At 46.8% G+C, this 25295-nt stretch overlaps 1 protein-coding gene across 1 annotated transcript in view; it reads right to left on the bottom strand.

Moving 5' to 3' along the window:
• slc7a8a (solute carrier family 7 member 8a) overlaps positions 1 to 25295 on the bottom strand; it is a 76843-nt gene that overhangs the window by 23691 nt on the left and 27857 nt on the right. The window contains exon 3 of the mRNA XM_084312396.1: positions 23146 to 23297. Within this exon, the coding sequence (XP_084168522.1) occupies positions 23146 to 23297 (152 nt within the window). The remainder of the gene's footprint in view (positions 1 to 23145; positions 23298 to 25295) is intronic.

Here is a 25295-nt window from a genome sequence, read left to right as displayed (position 1 = left end):
GATAAATACGGACCCTGGTGTTATAAACCCGGGGAGGGAGGTTCCACCCACTGAATCAAAACTATAAGCATTTCAGCCAGGGATATAGATTATTTAATTTGTATACTGTTATAACCAATAAAGGTACATGTTTTAACTTAATCTTAAATATTTACTATATTTAAATTAAATATATTTTACTTGTTTACATGGTAACTACTACAGTACCCATAAGCAAAGATAAGCCACAACAATCTTCGACCAATCAAAAGAGGTGGCGGTAGGCGTCGTGTGTGTCTGCTCCTCGGCCCGTGACGCCCGCCCTCATCCGTGTCGCTGACGTGACGCCCGCCCTCATCCGTGTCGCTGACGTGACGCCCGCCCTCATCCGTGTCGCTGACGTGACGCCCGCCCTCATCCGTGTCGCTGATGTGACGCCCGCCCTCATCCGTGTCGCTGACGTGACGCCCGCCCTCATCCGTGTCGCTGACGTGACGCCACCCTCATCTGTGTCTCTGGCGTGACGCCCGCCCCCCTGCTCCGTGTCGCTGACATGACGCCCGCCCTCATCCGTGTCGCTGACGTGACGCCCGCCCTCATCCGTGTCGCTGACGTGACGCCACCCTCATCTGTGTCGCCGCCCTCATCCGTGTCTCTGGCGTGACGCCCGCCCCCCTTCTCCGTGTCGCTGACGTGACGCCCGCCCTCATCCGTGTCGCTGACGTGACGCCGCCCTCATCCGTGTCGCTGACGTGACGCCCGCCCTCATCCGTGTCGCTGACGTGACGCCCGCCCTCATCCGTGTCGCTGACGTGACGCCACCCTCATCTGTGTCGCCGCCCTCATCCGTGTCTCTGGCGTGACGCCCGCCCCCCTTCTCCGTGTCGCTGACGTGACGCCCGCCCTCATCCGTGTCGCTGACGTGACGCCGCCCTCATCCGTGTCGCTGACGTGACGCCCAAGGGCGGGTTCAAATAATGGGTGTAATATGCGCCGGCAGTGCCGGCAGTAAATAAGGTATAGTGTAATGTTGGGCGGCACCGCCGGGTACAGCGGGGTCAGATCCGCAGGGGGCTGCTACATAATACGCTCGTTTTGACTCTGCGTCACATTAATTTCATCAAATATCTTCCAGAGCAGAGTCTGCTCGCCCTGCTATGACCAGAGACCAAAGACAGACACACACGTCACACACAAGGATCCGCGTGACATATGACTAGAACATACACGTTTGCACATTCTAAAATGGTTTATTTTAATCCACCACTTACAATTTATACAAGTAAGGTTAACTTAAAATACCTCAGATGTTCTAGGTTTAATAATCACACACACACACAGAGGGGGATGCAAAGTGTAAAGGTGGGCTTGTTTATAGTTTATGATGTTTTAGAGGTGCGTGTGGGAGTTACGGTAGGGGTTTGGGGGGGGGGGGTAGAGGACAAGGCTCATAGGCTGTCTGGATTTGGGTTTTTGTACAAGTAATAAATACAGTTACTGCTGCGGACAAAACACAATTTGCAGTAAGGGGGAGGGAACCACAATACTGCTGCATGGGACAAAATCTCTCTCTCTCTCTCTCTCTCTCTCTCTCTCTCTCTCTCTCTCTCTGACAACACAGGAAATGAAGAGAAGGAGCAGATAAGAGTACTGAACACCCACCCAAACAAACAAACAAACAGTACACACACACACACACATCCACTCACACACTCTCACACACGCTCACCCAAAACTATTAATCCTCAGTAAATGCACGCTAAACCTCTTAAAACTCAACACAAATCCCCTCCCTGTAAACGCGCCCAACCTGCCTAGGGCCTGGCTTGACTCCTGGCCCTGTGTTTATCAAGCATGTAGGAGTGCTAACCTGAGAACAAACGTCATAGTTGTATTGGGTGTATACGGTCATGTAACCAGAGCGCTGATCCTAGATCAGTTTTCTCACTATTGGTTTTTGATAAATACGGGCCCTGGTGTTGTTATAAACCTGGGGAGGGAGGTTCCACCTATTGAAGATCGAAACTATAAGCATTCAGCCAAACCGTATTGTGTAGGTTCATAATCTTTGACATAATCGATTATTTAATTTGTATACTGTTACAACCAAAAGGTACATCATAATATTTACTTGTTTCCATGGTAACTACTACAGTACCCATAAGCAAAGATAAGAAAAAGAAAATAAGAAACTTTTCTCCCATCCCCCAATTTAGTCGTTATGCCAATTCCTCCCTGGTCATTACTGCCAGTCTGGGGACGACCACATGCCTCCGCAGATATATGTGGAGTCGCCAGCCGCTTCTTTTCACCTGATAGCGAGGAGTTTCACTTGGAGAGCGTAACGTACATGGAGGTACATGCCATCTTCCCCAGATCCCCTCCCTGCTTAACAGGCGCCCTGACCAACCAGTAGGAGTCGCTGTTTGCAATGATTAGGACTCCTACCCCACCGGCTTCCCACCTGTGAACACTGACAATTGTGTTCGTAGGGACGACTGACCAAGCCACCATCTTTGTTTTGAGAACCATGAATAAAACCTTCAAAACCTGACAACTACAGCCAGGGCCGTAGCCATGGTTTAGAAATTAGGGAGGTCCATTTATTTTTTTGGCCCAGACCGGCCCACTATAATCGGTCGGACACCACCCACCAGTACACCATCCTTGCGGTCCCCTTAAATATGCGTACCTACTGTACTATTCCCCCAACCCACTACAAAGCTGGGTAGTAAGTGCCATGGACAAGTGGACAAGTGTACTCCCTCGCTCTTGGCTGAATCTTGTTTTGGGTGGTGATGTAAAAACACCTGCATCATAGGCTCAGGATGGGCAAAGTAGTCTATAGCCTGTTCATCCCTGTCTCTCTCCTCCACAACCTGGCTTGATTGGACAAAAGGAGAGGGAGATGATTACAATTAACTGGTACATTCAGGTCCAGAATTGTTGGAATTCCCTGACAAAGATGTGCAAAAAGCTGTACAATTTAAACAATACCATACTGGTAATGAGCAAATAGTTGTTTATTCAATGAATGCATGAGCTGTTCCATCTTATTTCATACAGATTTCAAGTATTCAAATATCAATGATGAATATTGCATAAGGTTTACACAGTTAATAGATCACCTTCTTGTTTTATATTCATGTTCAGAGAAGAGTAATAGTTAGATCTTTGTATGTGATTTATATGGCAATTAAATCAATGGTGTGTTTGTTTGGGGAGTTTGACCTACAGTTAATGTGCCTACCACGTGAAGGTGCATGATCAATGGACAGCACAAAAACAATTTGTGTAGGTGGAGACTAGAGCTACCACAGATAGTAATAAGTTATTAAGAGTAAGTAATCCATACCATATCCTAATAGTTACCTTATTACCATACTTGGCTGAAAATAAACTTTGCTGCCTGTTGTGAATGTGTTTTTCCCTGTAGGCTAATACATAAGTAGGCATACATTTTTGCAGTTGAGGAAAAATTAGCAGTTGAGTAGGCTATATGTGCTGTGTTTTTATGTCTTCCATCGAGGACCACCTTGGAAATAAGTGTTTTAATGAATGCTTTTAGGTGATATCCTCAGGAATACAAATTGGTCAAGATAATTTGTTTTTATGATGTGTTTTTAATTTCCAAATAAATCTAATCAAATCAAAAAAGCAGTTTTTGCAGTTGAGCTACAGGTGTTGTATATTATACAGCCTTTTCATGCATCTTTATCAAGGGAACCCTTATCCTAATGATTTAAAAAATAATATTATGATGATACGATATGGACCTAGTAGTTGGGTCATCTGTGGCACTTCGTTTCTCAATGGATTTGTCATCTAGGAGAGTTGATAAACTAATTTAGCCGGGGTGTATTTAAAAAAAGGCGGGGGACATTTGTGAGAGACCAAAATCCAAAATGGCTGCCGTGGAAATTAACTTTTTAATGGTTTGACCTACAATGATGCACAATACATGGTACCAGCCCCCTCTCAGTCATGTACCAGCCCCCTCTCAGTCATGTACCAGCCCCCTCTCAGTCATGTATACCAGACCCCTCTCAGTCATCTACCAGCTCCCTCTCAGTCATGTACCACAGCCCCCTCTCAGTCATGTACCACAGCCCCATCTGAGTCATGTACCAGCCCCCTCTCAGTCATGTACCAGCCCCCTCTCAGTCATGTATACCAGCCCCCTCTCAGTCATGTATACCAGCCCCCTCTCAGTCATCTACCAGCCCCCTCTCAGTCATGTACCACAGCCCCATCTGAGTCATGTACCAGCCCCCTCTCAGTCATGTACCACAGCCCCATCTCAGTCATGTATACCAGCCCCCTCTCAGTCCTGTATACCAGCCCCCTTTCAGTCATGTACCAGCCCCCTCTCAGTCATGTACCACAGCCCCCTCTCAGTCATGTACCACAGCCCCATCTCAGTCATGTACCAGCCCCCTCTCAGTCATGTACCACAGCCCCCTCTCAGTCATGTACCACAGCCCCATCTCAGTCATGTACCACAGCCCCATCTCAGTCATGTACCACAGCCCCATCTCAGTCATGTATACCAGCCCCCCTTTCAGTCATGTACTAGCCCCCCTCTCAGTCATGTATACCAGCCCCCCTCTCAGTCATGTACCAGCCCTCTCTCAGTCATGTACCAGCCCCCTCTCAGTCATGTACCAGCCAGCCCCCTCTGTCATGTACCAGCCCCCTCTCAGTCATGTACCAGCCCTCTCTCAGTCATGTACCAGCCCCCTCTCAGTCATGTACCAGCCAGCCCCCTCTCAGTCATGTACCAGCCTCCTCTCAGTCCTGTATACCAGCCCCCTCTCGGTCATGTACCAGCCCCCTCTCAGTCATGTACCACAGCCCCCTCTCAGTCATATACCACAGCCCCCTCTCAGTCATGTACCACAGCCCCCTCTCAGTCATGTACCAGCCCCCCTCTCAGTCATGTACCACAGCCCCCTCTCAGTCATGTACCAGCCCCCTCTCAGTCATATACCACAGCCCCCTCTCAGTCATGTACCACAGCCCCCTCTCAGTCATGTACCACAGCCCCCTCTCAGCCATGTACCACAGCCCCCTCTCAGTCATGTACCACAGCCCCCTCTCAGTCATGTACCACAGCCCCCTCTCAGTCATGTACCACAGCCCCCTCTCAGCCATGTACCACAGCCCCCTCTCAGTCATGTACCACAGCCCCATCTCAGTCATGTACCAGCCCCCATCTCAGTCATGTACCAGCCTCCCTCTCAGTCATGTACCTGCACGACTGGCGTGGGGGTGCTTAGTAAGAGATGTGATTGGGCCAGCCCAGTGTCAGTCAGTACCAATGGGCCGCTGTCCCAGCCTAGTAGTGGGCCGGTCGTTGACCAAACTTAAAAAAAAATAATAATACAAAAAAAAAAAAAAAAAAAACATTTTTTTTCTTTTTATTAATAGTTACAAATAGTTAGTCATGTATAAGATAAGATAAGATAAGATATTCCTTTATTGATCCCCTTGGGGAAATTCAGGCATCATAGCAGCATGGGGGGGAGGGGTACAGGTAGTAAAACAACACAGTATACAGGTAGTAAAAGACAACACAGGCAGTGTAAACAAATTGATCAATATGGTCAATATAATTTACTATCTGACTAGCTGAGGAATATTCACATTATTCACAGTGTCACATAAGGTGCAGTATGCATGAGGTAGTGTTATAATTTACTATCTACTGAGTATACATTAATCAAAGTACCAGGGTAGTCTACGTTGTCCCCCTTGGGTTCCTATAAGTCCCAGGTCAATGTCTGGTAGCAGTCGCTGTCGCTGCCCCCTGTTGTGGGGCCTGGAGGCTGCTAGTCGCTGCCCACTGTTGTGGAGCCTGATGGCCGCTGGTATGAAGGACTGTCCAAGGCGGTTAGTTGAGTGTCGTGGGGGAATGAGTCTGTGGCTGAACGAGCTTCTCATCTTGACTAGCTCGTCGTAGAGGGGGTGGTAGGGGTTCTCCATGATGGCATCCAGCTTCCTTATCATCCCCCTCTCTACCATCACCTCAAGTCTAGGTAGCTCGACTCCCACCACGGAGCTAGCCTTCCTCACCAGCTTGTTGAGCTTGTTGGTGTCCCTTGAGTTGATGTAGCCTCCCCAGCATGCCACAGCATAGAAGAGGATGCTGGCCACAACAGACTGGTAAAAAGACTGCAGCAGTTTGTTGCACACATTGAAGGACCTGAGTCTCCTCAGGAAGAACAGCCTGCTCTGTCCCTTCCTGTAGAGGGCCTCTGTGTTGTCCGACCAGTCCAGTTTATTGTTCATACCAGCCCCCTCTCAGTCATCTACCAGCCCCCTCTCAGTCATGTACCACAGCCCCATCTCAGTCATGTACCACAGCCCCATCTCAGTCATGTACCACAGCCCCATCTCAGTCATGTACCACAGCCCCATCTCAGTCATGTACCACAGCCCCATCTCAGTCATGTACCAGCCCCCTCTCAGTCATGTACCACAGCCCCCTCTCAGTCATGTACCACAGCCCCATCTCAGTCATGTACCACAGCCCCATCTCAGTCATGTACCAGCCCCCTCTCAGTCATGTACCACAGCCCCATCTCAGTCATGTATACCAGCCCCCTCTCAGTCCTGTATACCAGCCCCCTCTTAGTCATGTACCAGCCCCCTCTCAGTCATGTACCAGCCCCCTCTCAGTCATGTACCACAGCCCCCTCTCAGTCATGTACCACAGCCCCATCTCAGTCATGTACCACAGCCCCATCTCAGTCATGTACCACAGCCCCATCTCAGTCATGTATACCAGTCCCCCTTTCAGTCATGTACTAGCCCCCCTCTCAGTCATGTATACCAGCCCCCCTCTCAGTCATGTACCAGCCCTCTCTCAGTCATGTACCAGCCCCCTCTCAGTCATGTACCAGCCAGCCCCCTCTGTCATGTACCAGCCTCCTCTCAGTCATGTACCAGCCCCCTCTCAGTCATGTACCAGCCAGCCCCCTCTCAGTCATGTACCACAGCCCCCTCTCAGTCATGTACCAGCCCCCTCTCAGTCATGTACCACAGCCCCCTCTCAGTCATATACCACAGCCCCCTCTCAGTCATGTACCACAGCCCCCTCTCAGTCATGTACCAGCCCCCCTCTCAGTCATGTACCACAGCCCCCTCTCAGTCATATACCACAGCCCCCTCTCAGTCATGTACCACAGCCCCCTCTCAGTCATGTACCAGCCCCCCTCTCAGTCATGTACCACAGCCCCCTCTCAGTCATGTACCAGCCCCCTCTCAGTCATATACCACAGCCCCCTCTCAGTCATGTACCACAGCCCCCTCTCAGTCATGTACCACAGCCCCCTCTCAGCCATGTACCACAGCCCCCTCTCAGTCATGTACCACAGCCCCCTCTCAGTCATGTACCACAGCCCCCTCTCAGCCATGTACCACAGCCCCCTCTCAGTCATGTACCACAGCCCCATCTCAGTCATGTACCACAGCCCCATCTCAGTCATGTATACCAGCCCCCCTTTCAGTCATGTACTAGCCCCCCTCTCAGTCATGTATACCAGCCCCCCTCTCAGTCATGTACCAGCCCTCTCTCAGTCATGTACCAGCCCCCTCTCAGTCATGTACCAGCCAGCCCCCTCTGTCATGTACCAGCCCCCTCTCAGTCATGTACCAGCCCCCTCTCAGTCATGTACCAGCCAGCCCCCTCTCAGTCATGTACCACAGCCCCCTCTCAGTCATGTACCAGCCCCCTCTCAGTCATGTACCACAGCCCCCTCTCAGTCATATACCACAGCCCCCTCTCAGTCATGTACCACAGCCCCCTCTCAGTCATGTACCAGCCCCCCTCTCAGTCATGTACCACAGCCCCCTCTCAGTCATATACCACAGCCCCCTCTCAGTCATGTACCACAGCCCCCTCTCAGTCATGTACCAGCCCCCCTCTCAGTCATGTACCACAGCCCCCTCTCAGTCATGTACCAGCCCCCTCTCAGTCATATACCACAGCCCCCTCTCAGTCATGTACCACAGCCCCCTCTCAGTCATGTACCACAGCCCCCTCTCAGTCATGTACCAGCCCCCTCTCAGTCATGTACCACAGCCCCCTCTCAGCCATGTACCACAGCCCCCTCTCAGTCATGTACCACAGCCCCCTCTCAGTCATGTACCACAGCCCCCTCTCAGTCATGTACCACAGCCCCCTCTCAGCCATGTACCACAGCCCCCTCTCAGTCATGTACCACAGCCCCCTCTCAGTCATGTACCACAGCCCCCTCTCAGTCATGTACCACAGCCCCCTCTCAGTCATGTACCACAGCCCCCTCTCAGCCATGTACCACAGCCCCCTCTCAGTCATGTACCACAGCCCCCTCTCAGTCATGTACCACAGCCCCCTCTCAGTCATGTACCACAGCCCCCTCTCAGCCATGTACCACAGCCCCCTCTCAGTCATGTACCACAGCCCCATCTCAGTCATGTACCAGCCCCCATCTCAGTCATGTACCAGCCTCCCTCTCAGTCATGTACCTGCACGACTGGCGTGGGGGTGCTTAGTAAGAGATGTGATTGGGCCAGCCCAGTGTCAGTCAGTACCAATGGGCCGCTGTCCCAGCCTAGTAGTGGGCCGGTCGTTGACCAAACTTAAAAAAATAAAAAAATACAAAAAAAAATTAAAATACATTTATTTTTTATTTTTTATTAATAGTTACAAATAGTTACCGAGGTCCGGACCTCGGTGACCTCATAGCTGGCTACGGCCATGACTACAGCATTTAAAATCAAACAAGACAGGTAATCACAAGTGTGCTGAAGGGTCTGCAATTAGGTAAAATTAGACCTAAGATTATCCCCCTTTAAGTTCACCAACCTGTTTAATATGTGGGAGTTAAGTTATTATTTACCACATAATGTTACACTGTCTGCCTACTGCTGGTATCTCAGGTTATATGACAGTGCTGCCATCTAGTGGGCCAGAGGTGGCAGTGGCGTCACGTGGGTAAAATAATTATTTTTTATTAAATATCTTTATTAATATATATATATATTTTTTTAAGTCAAGCAGTCACCATGTACACTACAGTATGGCTCGGCGGCCAGTCAAACTTTCTTTTTATTTATTTAACAGATTGCAGAATGGGTACAATACAGTACGGCTCAATACACACAATTGTATAAGGGGATGCAGACCAGAGAAAGACGTTTGTCTTGTTTACATCAGGGTCCCCCATTTTCAATTCATAGTGACATTTATGACATACAAGACATCATGACATTTATGGCATAGGGACATACATGACATACAGGTATTTAGTATGGTTACATTTGTGACATATACGATATTCAAATATACAGTACTGTTACCCATAGATCCTGACAGAGTATATACATATGATGGGGAGGAGACTGTACATTAGGAGGGGGTGGGTGGGTGGGAGAGAAATATACATACGGCCGGGAGAGAATATGACGTCTAGAGTCTAGACAAACAAGACAAGACAAACGTATTTCTCTGGTCTGCATCCCCTTAACAATTGTGTGTATTGAGCCGTACTGTATTGTACCCATTTTGCAATCTGTTAAATAAAGTTTTCATTCATTCATTCATTCATTTACGTGTCTGTTGCGCGGCGCGCCCAGCCATCAGAGCGCTCCTACTGTAAAATGAGGAAGCAGCCATTTCAGCCTCAGTTTTACTCGTTTATAAAAATGATTTAAAATGTTTATTAGCAACGCCGAGCTTTCAAACCCCGCCGCATCTGTGTGTGAAACCCTAATGGAACGCTGGGTACCTTTGACATTTATATCCGATATATTTTGGACCCACCGCTAGCTTTTAAGCAGTGCTTGATGGTGCACATTAACCTGGCTACTACGAGGAATAAGTATTCCAGCCCCTGGCTTGCATTGCAGTCATGAAAGGGTCTACAAGCTTGCCTGATAACGTTAGTTAGTCCTTAGTCAGGCTGCTCAGTGCTTACCTGGTCAATAATGTGGTCCTCCTCTTGCCAGATAGATTTGTTAAATCATAATATCCACAGTGGTGTGCTCTGCTGGTCCTCAGTAAATGTCCCGCCGGCGAAAATAAGTTGCTATTAAAGTGCTAAATGTTAGATACACTAATAGAGGATTCGAACGTGCCCGCACTGTTAATAACATTTTCAATCAATCCCGCGAGGGGATGACGTTCAGACGTGTTCTGACCTGCCCCGCCTCCAGGGGGGAAATGTGAAATGAGTGCAAAGGGGAGGCCACACTCAGGATTCTTCTCACAGCCCCGTTTTAAACTTTTAGGGTGTGGCAGTCAGCTCGAATCTGATTGGCTAGGATCGGATTTGGACTCTAGATACATGAATCACATGGTTGAGGCTGGAGAAAGAGACCTACCCCCTGCCTCCTCTCCTCTATAGCTGCAGTGAGCATAGTGAGGCTGACAGTGTGTTAGAGGGAGTGAGAAGGAGAAGAGGGAGACATTTAAAAAAAAAAAAAAATTATAACACAGATGAAAAAGAATGTAAACTATATTAAAAAAAAATTATATATTTTTTTTCTTTTTTCTTTTCATATTTCATATTTGATATTAATTCATATTTTAATAGGGAGGCATGGCTTCCGTTGGCTTCCATAAGGATTCGCCACTGAGAGGTGGTAGTGTTTAGTGCAAGTGCGTCACTTCCTGTAGAGCTTGACCTGACGTTGAACTTGCACAGACTTGTTTAGAGAACCAGACGGGAGAAATGCATCCAGCGTTGGTCTCGTAACGTTATAGTTTGACGGTGACCAAGGATGTAAAGTTAGCCAAAGCTAGCTAGCTCGGAGCTAATACCTAACATAGCTCCAGCTCATGCGTTGATAGCTGCTCTATACTGGACATATCAGACGATAATAGCACAGACCAGAGGACATTTAGATAGGGTCTGTGTCGGAGGGACGCTGTAAAAGGACACAACCAGTCCTATGTAGTAGCCACTAGCAGTAGCCTGTTGTACAGAGGGACCAGCGTGTCTTCAGTAGCTGTCGGCGTGCGCCGTGCAGCACTACGGAGCGGAGCGAGACACTCGGATCCACCACAGCGGAGCATCTGGTCTGCAGGAGCAGACTGGTGGTGCCAATCGGACCGGGCAGCGTCTTCCCGCCCTCATCACCACGCATCGGTCTACTACTCCTCGTTACAGAACCCATCCGGGTTCTTTCTCACCACCAGGATTACTAACTCTCTCCACCTCTCTCATACTGCAGAGGGAATTGTTTCTCTGCTGCAGTGGTAACCGCGGCAACGTTTGGCCAGAACACTTTAATAGAACTATTTGGGCGCCCATCTAAATTTTGTTATAGTATTTGATTAGGCATTGTGTAAAGTGATAATAATATTTGTATGTATGTTTTTTCCCCTTTTGCTTATATAAAAATGGCATTATGATTCAAACAGTTTCCTCGCTCTTTCTAGTTTAGGTGACTCCATTTTAAGTTATTCACTCAGTTGTGTATTTGGTACAATTAGTTTAAGAGTTAAGGCATCCTACCACACCCCCTAAGGTGAAATTTATATACAGTCCTCTAAGCTCCCACACAACAAGTATAAATTCCAATAGTGTATTCTGTTGTTTTGACTATTTTGGTTCCGTAACATCGTCTGCTCAGCTCCGCAGCATTCGCTCAGAGACTGATCGTTAAATGCAGAGGCTTATGAGTACTGTAGTAGTTACCATGGAGACGAGTAAAGATTCAATTGCATTAGGTACACAGTCTCAATTAATTACGCTCAACTCTGCTCCCGACAAATGTCAGACCAACTGAACAGGTGGAACCATATAAACCCTCTACCTTGAGAAACTCATATGATAAAAGACCACGGGCAAAAGTCTGTCTGGAACCAGGTGGGTCTTAAAACGACTCCCTCCCCAGGTCTATATGATATTTAGCGAAATGTCACAGCAACATTTCGCCCCCCCCCCCCCCCACCCCCCTGCCGATCTCTCTGTGGAAGTAAGAAGTAACAAAAGCACTTTAAACTCTTATTTCTACTGTATTTCTCACTGTACTTTTAACTCTGAACGTTGAAAAGGAATCGGGAACCTTTCCCCACTGGTGAGTCTGCTGAACGATAGCAGTTCAAGGAAACACTGGGGGGTTCGCTTTCTGAGAAAATCCACTAAACAGGGGGGCTGCCCAGCTGTCGGTAAGCTGAGCGTTACAGTAGAGAGAAAGTGTCTGAGAGAGAGAGAGTGTGTATGTGTGTGTGTGAGAGATATAGAAAGTGTGTGTGTGTGTGTGTGTGAGAGAGAGGGAGAGAGAGAGGAGAGAGTGTATGTGTGTGAGAAAGATATAAAGTGTGTGTGTGAGAGAGAGGGAGAGAGAGTATGTGTGTAAGAAAGATATAAAGTGTGTGTGTGTGAGAGAGAGAGAGAAAGTGTGTGTGTGTGTGTGTGAGAGAGAGAGGGAGAGATAGAGAGGGTGTGTGTGTGTGTGTGTGTGTGTGTGAGAGAGAGATAGAAAGTGTGTGTGTGAGAGAGATAGTGTGTATGTGTGTGTGAGAGAGATAGAAAGTGTGTGTGAGAGAGAGGGAGAGAGCGTGTATGTGTGTGTGTGTCAAGTCAAGTCAAGTCAGTTTTATTTGTATAGCACATTTCCAGGCAGCGGCAGCTGACACCAAAATGCTTCACAAGCAAGTTGATAAAAACAAATTAGTGTGAGGCAAGGTATAAGATTAAAAGAAAGAAAGAAAAAAAAAACATAGCAAAGCAATGAAAGCAACAAAAACAAACAGTATGGTGCAAGATATAGGATTAAAAACATAATAAAGCAATGAAAGTAATAAAAACTGGTAGGACACAGTAAAACAAAGAGGATAGAAGGGCCAGGGGTCTAGTGGTGGTTAAGTAGGGGGGAAGGCCAAGGAGAACAGGTAGGTTTTCAAGAGTGATTTAAAAGCCTGTACGGTCTGGGCAGTCCGTACGCTGAGGGGGAGGCTGTTCCACAGTCTAGGCGCTGCGGTGGAGAAAGCTCTGTCTCCCCTAGTTTTGAGCCTGGTTCTGGGTACCACCAATAGCATCTGGTCAGCTGATCTGAGGGATCGGTGGGGGGTGTGGCGGTGCAGGAGCTCGGACAGATAGGAGGGAGCCGTGCCATTTAGTGATTTAAAAACATTTAGTGCTAATGTGTGTGTGTGTGTGAGATATAGAAAGTGTGTGTGTGTGAGAGGGAGAGAGCGTGTATGTGTGTGTGTGTGTGAGAGATAGAAAGTGTGTGTGTGAGAGAGTGTATGTGTGTGTGTGTGTGTGTGTGTGTGAGAGATATAAAGTGTGTGAGAGAGAGTATATGTGTGTGTGTGTGTGTGTGAGAGAGAGTGTGTATGTGTGCGTGTGTGAGAGATATAAAGTGTGTGTGAGAGAGGGCGAGAGAGAGAGAGTGTGTGTGTGAGACAGAGAGAGAGCGTGTGTGGCGGAACATGCTGAGTTATCTACGACACTACAGGAAGACGTGACTTAGTTACCAGCAGATAGGAGGGAGCCGTGCCATTTAGTGATTTAAAAACATTTAGTGCTAATGTGTGTGTGTGTGTGTGAGATATAGAAAGTGTGTGTGTGTGAGAGGGAGAGAGCGTGTATGTGTGTGTGTGTGTGTGTGTGTGTGAGAGATAGAAAGTGTGTGTGTGAGAGAGTGTATGTGTGTGTGTGTGTGTGTGTGTGTGTGTGTGTGTGTGTGAGAGATATAAAGTGTGTGAGAGAGAGTATATGTGTGTGTGTGTGTGTGAGAGAGAGTGTATGTGTGCGTGTGTGAGAGATATAAAGTGTGTGTGAGAGAGGGCGAGAGAGAGAGTGTGTGTGTGAGACAGAGAGAGAGCGTGTGTGGCGGAACATGCTGAGTTATCTACGACACTACAGGAAGACGTGACTTAGTTACCAGCCCCCCCCCCCCCCCCCTAACCAGCTGTAGGAGGAGATACCGGTACAACCCGTGGGAGGATCCCCCCCCCCCCCCCCCCCCGGCCCAACCACACCTCGTGTTTTTGAAAGAGAACACTTCGGAAAACACGATCTTGGACGCCGTGCGGCGAGGAACACGCAACCGGCGACTACTTCAGTGGTCGGCAATTCCGGAAGTTGTAGGCGAGAAGGTCACCGCGTGCGCCAATAAGATATAAAATATATATATACACACAAACTGAAAACATGTTGACCAGCTGGACTGAGGATGACCAAGTGAGAGAAAATAAAGTGGCCTCCTGCGACCCCTCACCCACTTTCCCCTTGCGGGGAACAACAACAATAACAAAACAAGATAAAAAAAAAAGAAAACTCTTAAACAGCTTAACTCGGAGGGAACCCACCGGCTCAACCAATCACCTTCCACACTACCTCTTCTTGCATAACAGGAATAGTTCAAAACAGATCTGATTCGGCTGGTGAAAATAGCTTTCGCAGGCTGTTCTAAACGGTTCCTGCTTGTGTAAGCGCCCATATTAGGGTGAGGTGTGTTAGGGTCAGGTGTATTGTTGTGTGTGTGTGTGTGTGTGTGGGGGGGGGTGATGACAGACAGGTAGATGTAGGTCAATGCGTGTCTAATTACTAACTAAAACAAGGCAACAAGGAATTCTGGATTGCAGTGTTTGTTTGTGTGTGTGTGTCAGTATGTGTGTGTGTGTGTGTGTGTGTGTGTGTGTGTGTGTGTGTGTGTGTGTGTGCGTGCGTGCGTGCGTGCGTGTGTGTGTGTGTACAGTATGTGCCCTCTGGGACACTATTTCGCCTGTGTGTGTGTGTGTGTGGTTTCTGCACTGTCAAGCCAAACAGAGCAACCAGACGTTCTCAACTGCCGGTGAACAATAACACGGTGTCATTAGATAGCCACAGGTACTGTCACGGTCTGCGCCTCCCTCCCGTCGGTGTCATTAGATAGCCACAGGTACTGTCACGGTCTGCCCCTCCCTCCCGTTTCTCCCAAGCCATGGACTCCGCCCCCCGCTGCCCCTATCGTCTCTCTCTCGCTCTTGTCCTTCGATCCCAGGTTCAGTTCTATATATTACGTTTCACTGTTTAGCTTTAGTTAGTTCCCTTCTCACCAGCTGTCCCTCAGGTGTTTGTTGTTTTCCCCTCCATGTGTGTTCATGTTCGCTCTCCCCTGTTATGGTACATGGTAAATGGTGCATTTATATAACAGCTTTTATCCAAAGTGCTTTCCACCCGTTCACTCACACGTTCACACACCGATGGTGGAGGCGACCGTGCCAGGTGCTGACCTGCTCATCAGGAGCAGTTAGGGGGTTAAGTGTCTCGCTCAAGGACACTTCGACGCACTGCCCCGGGAGGAATGAGAATCGAACCGGGAACCTTCCGATTACCAGACGACCGCTCTACCTCCTGTTGCCACTGTTCCGTTCCGTTTGTCAGATCATTGTAATGTTGTAATGATCAGAGTAATGTTGTTGTGTTCCTACGCAGTGGCGGTGCCAGAGAATTGGCATTGGGGGAGCTCTGGGGGGGGCTGGATTGTTTATAGCAGGTGCTAATGAATTTTAATGCGACAAACAATAACAAACAAAATAACGGCTAATATAGGCTACATCATTGAAAATGCACGTTACTAAATGTTTAGCGTTATACACCAATGCAAGCACCCAATAACCCAATAAAGCTCGATTGCACTGTGCAATACTCCAATTCAGCCATTGGCAATTCAGCTGTTGGGTGGGGGGCGCTGCTGAGCGGTCCCCAGACCGGACCTGAAAACACCGCTGGCTCTGCGGCTCTGCAGCTGCATGCTCTCGCAAATCCAGCAGTGCACCAAGTCGTTGGGAGGCGGATAATGTTGCCGTCTCTCTCTGCCAAATTTCTCAGTTCTTCACTTGATATAATTAATACAAATGTCCAATATAACGGAATTCGTAATGTATTTTATATATAAATAAAATAAAAAACATAACTGGGAGGGGGGGCTTAGAGGGGGCTAAGCCTTTTTCAGAGGGAGCTTAAGCCCCTGCTAGCCCCTCCCCCCCGCCGCCACTGTTCCTACGTGCTTCGTTACGTTAGTCGACATGGCTGTCAACCTGTCTGCCTGTCTAGTGAGGAATGAATACGTCCAGTTCGGGTTCAACACTCCCACCTGTATCCTGCCAGTCTGTCCTGCAATTGGGTCCTACTCCTACAAACACATTACAGGTGTGTTGCATCGCTTCTGGCTGAATCCGCAACATTCCCCTCTAGCAGCCACAGTGTCTCGCCCCCCAAGAGGCTGAAACTTTGCATGGAGGTCAAGTGTTTTGCAAGTGTTTCACAATATTCCAAACCCACTGTATATTTGTATAGTATTGTATATTATTACTTATTACCTTTTACTTTTTACGTTTAGCATTGTATTTTATTCTCATGACTTTTTTTATCATGTCTATTTTTATTTATTTTTGCACAATCTAGGCAGTCATGGCCACCTACATTTCACGTGAAAAAAGTAGTAGAACGCGCTCACCTCACTAGACTTGACACTGGGTGCTGTAACCTCTGATATCATACATAAAAATAGGGAAACAATGTCCAGGCACGCACTCCAGGTTTTTCCAAATTTATTGGCAGCCTGTAATCATGACGTTTCGGTGTGAACACACCTTCTTCAGAATGGCTTGTATTATTTCACCTACATTTCACTACATGTCTTGTGTATGTACTGTATGTGACAAATAAAACTCTTGAATCTTGAAAAAGTGTGTGTGTGTGTGTGTTCATGCCAATTGGCTAAAAGGGGGTGTGGCAATGGGCACATAACCTCTATATACCACTATAATGCAGTGGGAGTGGCCTATAACAAAAAGGTGCATAACTTCTAAACAGATTCACATAACATGGCCAAACTTTGTGGAAAGCTTGATCATGGGGCAAGAATACACACGTACATATAGCCATGCCCCCTTGTGTGTGTGTTTTGTGTGTGTGTGTATGAATGCATGCACATATGCAGCCGCAACTATTGCGAATTCGCACTTGTTTTTTCAATAAAAACATTTCTTTATCTTTAATATAAAATGTTACTATTTTGTAGGTAAAGTCTACTTGAGTGTGAGTTCTACTTGACGTCTTTCAGACGCTGGATCCCAGACTTGACTGGTATTTTTTGCGTGTCACATAATCTGATAATAGGTGATTATTACCACGTGGAGAAACAATAGGCCACGTGAACAGGAGACTCCTTTACATCGCAGACTCGCGCAATGTTTAGATTCGCCTGCGGAAGGTGAAACGACAGGAAAGAACACCTACATGCAAACCTACAGACGGGGGACGTTTCTGTGGGCTTTGACGAAACTGGCTCGGCGGAAAAAAGCACAAACAAAACGTGCACGCGCATGCCGACCTTCACCTGAACACATACCCCTGACCCACTGTCCCCGTAACGTCCAGAAGAAACAAATCTTAATTTTCGTCACATGCGGGGACAGCTTGGTCCCCACAACGGTAAGAAAACAGTAGGAAACACACACGAACACACACATTCACTCTTCCCGTGCCTCTGTCCGTGTCCCCTGCCTGTCTGTGGACTGCCTGTCCGTGTCCCCTGCCTGTCCGTGTCCCCTGCCTGTCTGTGGACTGCCTGTCCGTGTCCCCTGCCTGTCTGTGGACTGCCTGTCCGTGTCTCCTGCCTGTCTGTGGACTGCCTGTCCGTGTCCCCTGCCTGTCTGTGGACTGCCTGCCTCTGTCCGTGTCTCCTGCCTGTCTGTGGACTGCCTGCCTCTGTCCGTGTCCCCTGCCTGTCTGTGGACTGCCTGTCCGTGTCCCCTGCCTGTCTGTGGACTGCCTGTCCGTGTCCCCTGCCTGTCTGTGGACTGCCTGCCTCTGTCCGTGTCCCCTGCCTGTCTGTGGACTGCCTGCCTCTGTCCGTGTCTCCTGCCTGTCTGTGGACTGTGCCTCTGTCCGTGTCTCCTGCCTGTCTGTGGACTGCCTGCCTCTGTCCGTGTCCCCCGCCTGTCTGTGGACTGCCTGCGGTATTTGAGCGGTGTGTGTGAAGTTTGTCGAGGGATCCAACTTCGCCACTGTCACGGACGTGTGAAGACATTTATCCATTTGTCTTTACAAGTCCTCACAAGTCCTCGCACTCGGCCACACTCTCTGCTGCTGTGTTGTTCTCTTTCGTTTACGCTATGCCTCCCTCGGATGACCTCTGACCCGATGGGTTAGGTCACAGGGGAGTGTAAGGAGAGCAGAGAGAGAGAAGAGAGAAGAGAGAGAGAGAGAAGAGAAGAGAGAAATATAAGAGAAAAGAGAGAGAAGAGAAAGACATAAGAGAAGAGAGAAGAAAGAGGGGGAAGAGGTTGGATAGAATAGAATAGAATAGATCTTTATTTGTCATTGTTGGTACAACGAAAATTTGTATATATAGTGTATATCAGTGGTGAAATGGATTAAAGGGGCACTTCACCAAAAAACAATGCTGATTTATTTTGCACATAATCTCACACACATCCAAAAACATTCATTTAGTTTGACAGTTATTAAGACTAAATGAGTTTGAATATGGCCACCAGTGATGTCATCGGGGACATTGAATCAGTGTGTTGTGTTAATTGAATGAAATGATGTCCCTGATCACCGGTGGCCATATTAAAATTTACTCATTTACTCTCAATAACTGTCAAACTAAATGAATGTGTGCAAAACTGTTAAGAGTTTTTGGACGTGCGTGAGATTATGTGCAAAATAAATCAGCATGTGGGAAACAACAGTTTTACGATTCCCTAGGACTATTAGTCGACTAAAGAATTGATTTGATCGAGGATACATGTCCTGAGATAAATCAAACCTGAACCACCAGAAAGTCCTATTTTTCCCTCTGCCCTAATCCAAACTGATCTGAGAGCGATGGACTAGATCAGCGGTTCTCAAACTACGGGTCGCGACCCAAAGTGGGGTCATGGGTAGGTGACAAAAAATATATAATCTAGATATATATTTAAATATATATATTTTTAATATATTTTTTTCTGTTCTGGCAACATATTTTGGCTAAATACGCCTAGTTTTATAAATGTGTATTGATAACATGCTGTAATAACATTTTCTAATAAATATGCATGATCAAGTTCAACAACGTGTGCTTTTATTTTGATATTCCTTAATTCCACGTTGAAATTACTCAATACATTTAAGTGTGGGGTCCAGGGTTTCCGTTATCCGGTAATTACAGTTTTTTTACCGGGAAAATCTGTTGAAGTCCGACATATTTAGATCTCTCCGGTCATAATGTCCTGTGCGCATTCAGGCCAGAATGGAAAGGCAAATTCTCAGGCAAATGCAACCAACCAGAAGGCAAGATTGTTCTGAGTTTACAGCGCTTTCACCCGCCTCTGCTGTGCTCAGCACCAATGGGAAGCAACTATTTGCTTTTTGAGTTTCTGAAAGTCGGCCATTGCTTTAGCTCTACTCGAGAGTAAACACTGACATGCGGCAACTTTTCCGAGCCAGTAAGTTCATTTAACTTATTCTAGTCTAAAGAAACATATATATTACTATTGCTATTGATAAATCTAGGTAACGTGAATGCCACAAAACGAATGCCTTTTGTTAATCAGAACGTTATTTACGCGACAACCAGTGTGTTGTTGTTGTTGCGTGTGTGTGCTTGCGCCGCTCGCTTTCCGTGTATGATAAATGTACATATGAATGTTGATAAATCTAGGTAACGTTAATGCCACAAAACGAATGCCTTTGTTAATCAGAACGTTATTTACGTTATCAATTGTTTTTAAGCTCAATAAACTCTTGACCGGAATTTCTCCCATTTCTCCCATTTGACCCTGGTGGGGTCGCCAAAAAAAATCCTAAATAAAATGGGGTCATGGTATAAAAAAGTTTGAGAACCCCTGGACTAGATTAAGCAAACGATCCATACCACTACTTAAAGGAACACGCCGACATCTTGGGAAATTAGCTTACAGTCTTCTCCAGAGAGAGACAAGAAGATAGATACCAGTTTCCTCTCTGTGCGTTCAGTAGGAAGCTATCTGGCTGCACGTTAGCCTAGCTTAGCACAATGAATGGAAGCGGACATGGCCGGTTAGCCTAGGCATTGTCCAACTAACACCTCTCCCGAAGGCTAACCGGCCATGTCCACTTCCATTCATTGTGCTAAGCTAGGCTAACGTGCAGCCAGATAGCTTTCTACTGAACGCACAGAGAGGAAACTGGTATCTATCTTCTTGTCTCTCTCTGGAGAAGACGATTAGCCAATTTCCCAAAATGTTGGCGTGTTCCTTTAAGCTTATTCTAGTTTTCTCAGATCTGTTCGACTTGCTGTACACCCATTCCTAACTCAGTCCCTCCTCTCTCTCTCTCTCTCTCTCTCTCTCTCTCTCTCTCTCTCTCTCTCTCTCTCTTTTCCCCCTCTCTCTCTCTCTCTCTCTCTCTCTCTCTCTCTCTCTCTCTCTCTCTCTCTCTCTCTCTCTCTCTCTCTCTCTCTCTCTCTCTCTCTCTCTCTCTCTCTCTCTCTCTCTCTCTCTCTCTCTCTCTCTCTCTCTCTCTCTCTCTCTCTCTCTCTCTCTCTGTTACTCTCACATTCTCTGCTAATTGAACGCGTGGTCAGCAGGTTCAGAGCGGTGAGGAGCGAGTGGTGAGGACAGAGAGGAGCGAGAACCCATTTCCCACCAGGGTAGAGATGTGTGGAATGCGACCTGCTGACTTGACAAAAGCAACACCTCAGAGAAGGGAAGCCCCCCGTCAAAGTCGAGGGTCAACGTCTCCATGACAGTCGAAGATTCTAGCGAGCCGGGGATGAATCCCACCAATGTAGGCAGTGTAAAAAATGTTGGCACTCTCTCTCTCTATCTCTCTCTATCTCTCTCTGTCTCTCTCTCTCTCTCTCTCTCTCTCTCTCTCTCTCTCTCTCTCTCTCTCTCTCTCTCTCTCTCTCTCTCTCTCTCTCTCTCTCTCCTTCTTTCTGTCTGTCAAGTTCATTCATCTCCGCCGGCCTCATGTGCGCCGCTGGGCTCCGCGCCCCTCACCCGTCCCTTCCTGCCCCGACCACCCGGGATAGTAACAATATATACAAGTTAGCAGGTGCTTTCGGCCGAGTTCACTTGCGTAACGGGGGACGCCATTATGCGGGGACATTATGCTTCACACCCCGCGGTGCATTTGACAACATAATCCTCTGCACCAATGTACAGTTAACCTCTTAAGCCTGATTGGTACCAGGCCGAGATTTACTTCACGTCACAAATAGATCAATACAGTCCGTATGAAGTAATGTTGTGTTTCTTTTTCAAACGTAGCCTAACCCTATAAAAACAGCAGTCAAAGTGTATATTTTCAGTTTGTTTAGCAATGATTAAGTGTTATTAGCTAAATATGAGCTTATACAAATCTGTGCAGAAAGAGGAGACCCAGGGCTTTCGAGGGACGTCGATATTTCATAAATCTACACTGCCCAGCTCACACCAGCCGCAGTCAAAGCTGCAGCCACTTGACGTGAAAAAAAATATTGACATGATTTTCGTGTTTATATCTCACGGGTCGAACAAACCTCAACGTTATTGCCACAATGTATATTGTTTCTTTACCTTTCTGTGAACGTCTACTGTAGCAATCTCAATCCGGTAAAAAATGGCGGCGCTATGGACATTATACAAAAGTAACTGTACTTTTTTTTGGATCCACTTTTTTTCTCCCATTTTTCAATTTTTCTCCCATCCCAATTTCGTATCATCCAATTCAACCCTCCCCTGTCACGAACGCTGTTTCTTGCCTCCCACAAGCCGGCTGCAATGTGGACTAAGTCATACATAGCACAAGTCCCCTCCGGTACTTGAGGTAACAGCAGTCGCATCTTTTCACCTGCGCAGCTCGATCTCTCAGTGGCGAGGAGTAACGCGTGGGAGGCTCACGCTGCCCCCGACACTTCCTGATTCTACTGCGCAGGCGCACCAAACGACTTGTAGGAGTCGCTTGTTCACAACGTTCGATCCCCACCCTTCAGTTTTCCCTCCCCGTAATACGGCCAATGTGTATTACTGCGGACGACCAGCTAAACTGAAAACAATGTGGAGAGCTGGATTCGAACACGCGAATCCTAGCGTCTCCACACTGGTGGCGAGTGCCTTGCCCACTACACCACCTAGCCGCCCCTAAAAGTAACTGTACTTACTGTAGATTACATTCACAGTCTTTGCTGCCCTGTAACGGGCGCCTGGTGGTACTAAATCCAGATTTAACTCTGCCATTGGAAAGAGGAGATGTGGGCCGATCCATAGATGTATGACTTGGTCCACCACAAAGACCCAGCAGAACACCTGTATGTGACCACAAAGACCCAGCAGAACACCTGTATGTGACCACAAAGACCCAGCAGAACACCTGTATGTGACCACAAAGACCCAGCAGAACACCTGTATGTGACCACAAAGACCCAGCAGAACACCTGTATGTGACCACAAAGACCCAGCAGAACACCTGTATGTGACCACAAAGACCCAGCAGAACACCTGTATGTGACCACAAAGACCCAGCAGAACACCTGTATGTGTCCACAAAGACCCAGCAGAACACCTGTATGTGACCACAAAGACCCAGCAGAACACCTGTATGTGACCACAAAGACCCAGCAGAACACCTGTATGTGACCACAAAGACCCAGCAGAACACCTGTATGTGTCCACAAAGACCCAGCAGAACACCTGTATGTGACCACAAAGACCCAGCAGAACACCTGTATGTGACCACAAAGACCCAGCAGAACACCTGTATGTGACCACAAAGACCCAGCAGAACACCTGTACTGTATGTGACCACAAAGACCCAGCAGAACACCTGTATGTGACCACAAAGACCCAGCAGAACACCTGTACTGTATGTGACCACAAAGACCCAGCAGAACACCTGTATGTGACCACAAAGACCCAGCAGAACACCTGTATGTGACCACAAAGACCCAGCAGAACACCTGTATGTGACCACAAAGACCCAGCAGAACACCTGTATGTGACCACAAAGACCCAGCAGAACACCTGTATGTGACCACAAAGACCCAGCAGAACACCTGTATGTGACCACAAAGACCCAGCAGAACACCTGTATGTGACCACAAAGACCCAGCAGAACACCTGTATGTGTCCACAAAGAATGTGTGTGTGTGTGTGTGTGTGTGTGTGTGTGTGTGTGTGTGTGTGTGTGTGTGTGTGTGTGTGTGTGTGTGTGTGTGTCTACTTACACAGGCAGACGGCAGCGAGCAGGCGCAGGCCGGTCTCCGGGGGGAAACAGGTGGGGAAGAGCGGCTGGAGGACGTAGTTGGAGAAGGTGAGGGCGATCACGGCCTGGTTGGTGGGGTAGATCACCAGCACGGCGATCCACAGACGCAGGAACCTACAGGGACACGGGGGGAGGGATGTTAGGGTCTAAATGACAATAACACTATGTAACAAACCATCAAATACACACACACACACACACACACACACACACACACACACACACACACACACACACACACACACACACACACACACACACACACACACACACACACACACACACACACACACACACACACACACACACTCACTTTAAACAAACAACTCACTGCCAACTCACTGCAGCACCCACTTTACCCACTTTACCCACTTTAGACACTCAACTAGGGCTGTCCCCGACTAAGGATTTGGATGGTCGATTGGCAAAAATTTGCCGTTAGTCGACTATTGGTCGACTTAAAAAAAATATATAAATAAAAAAGTATAATATATATATATATATATTTTTTTTTAATTTGTTATCATTCCATTTGGGCTGTTGGGGGTGTTTAATGTCTGAAGGAGTCGATTGAAGGCTTCTTGTCCTCTGCAAAAGCATGCAATTGGTCCACTGATGGATACATCTTGATATTTGTCTAGTCTAGTGTGTTCATTAGATGGGTGAAATCCTCTTTCAGTGCCTCTGTGCCTGTTTTAATAGGCAGTTAGCCTCTGGTATGTGTGCCATTAGCGTTAGCCACGCTTCTAGGCCTCTTTTCTTTTGTAAAGAATGATTAAAAAAATAAATAAAAAAATACCTTAATACCCTTTTTTTTCTTAAATTATATTCGACTAAGAGGTTGGCCAGTCGACTACAGCTCCTTTCGACCGATTAGTCGACTAATCGATTAATAGGGGTCAGCCCTACACTCAACACGCTTTATATTTATTGGTAAAGAATTTGCACTACAACTCATACCTCATTACACCTTACTATAAATTGTACCTAAATTGTACCTCATCCTATTTCTGCATTGTACTGTATATTGTATTGTAACTCAGTTACTTTTTCTTTTTCTTTATTTAAAAAAAAAAGATTCAAACCTTTCCGAGGTGTTCCATAGACTCACTGGAACTGTGCAAAAGGCCCCACATGGTGAAAGAAACATCCAAATAGCTCTCCTTTAAATGACCTACCAGAAACCACGTAAATAATAAAAAAAAAAACAATAAAAAAAAAACTAATAAAATACATAAAAAAAAAATAAAAAAAAATAAAGATAAAAATAAACAACTGTTCTTCTGCTTCTCTACCTCCATCCACCTTTCTTTTTTCCTTCTCTTTTTCCCCCTAAACCTTCCTCCCATTTTCCCTTTACTTTCCTTTCCTTTCCCTTACCTTTCATGTTTCCTATCTCTCTCCTTTAGATTCTTACATTTTCCAGGAAATGTATAAACGATGACCAAGTCCTTTCAAATTGTTCTGTTTTTCCCTTCTGTATGTATGTTAGTTTCTCCATTGCTAAGTTCTCTGACACTTCCTTTAACCATTGTTTAGCCCCTGGTCTCTGTATCTCCTTCCAGTTTAGAGCTATCACTCTCTTGGCCTGTAGCAAACAAAAATTAATCAATTTCCTCTTTCTAATATAAGCTGGGAACTTCTCCGGGTATAAGTGTAGTATACATAACTTAGGATCGGTCGGGATTTCTATCTCTGTCATCTCCGATATGAGTTCCAATATCTCCTTCCAATATTCCTGTATCTTCTCACATTCCCACATACAGTGGTATAGGGTCCCTATCTCTACCCCACACCTAGTACATTCATCCGGGATCACGGGTACTCAGTTACTTTTTCTACTCTGCATTGTATATTGTATATATGTATATTGAACGCTTTTGTATATTGGACACTTTTGTTTATGTACTTGACTTCTATTTTATACTTATTTTATACTTATCTATTTGTATCTAGCACAATCTCTGGAGCACAACAGAAAGAAGCATTTCATATAAAAGTATTCAGTATTTTTGTATGACAACTAATAAAGAAACTTGAACTTGAACTAATGAAGTGTCGTAGGGATGTTAGGGTTTAATGAAGTGTCGTAGGGATGTTAGGGTCTAATGA

Source organism: Notolepis coatsorum (genome assembly GCF_963971535.1).
Source record: "Notolepis coatsorum genome assembly, chromosome: 4".
Classification (NCBI taxonomy): domain Eukaryota; kingdom Metazoa; phylum Chordata; class Actinopteri; order Aulopiformes; family Paralepididae; genus Notolepis; species Notolepis coatsorum.
This window is presented reverse-complemented; position numbering and strand designations above follow the sequence as displayed.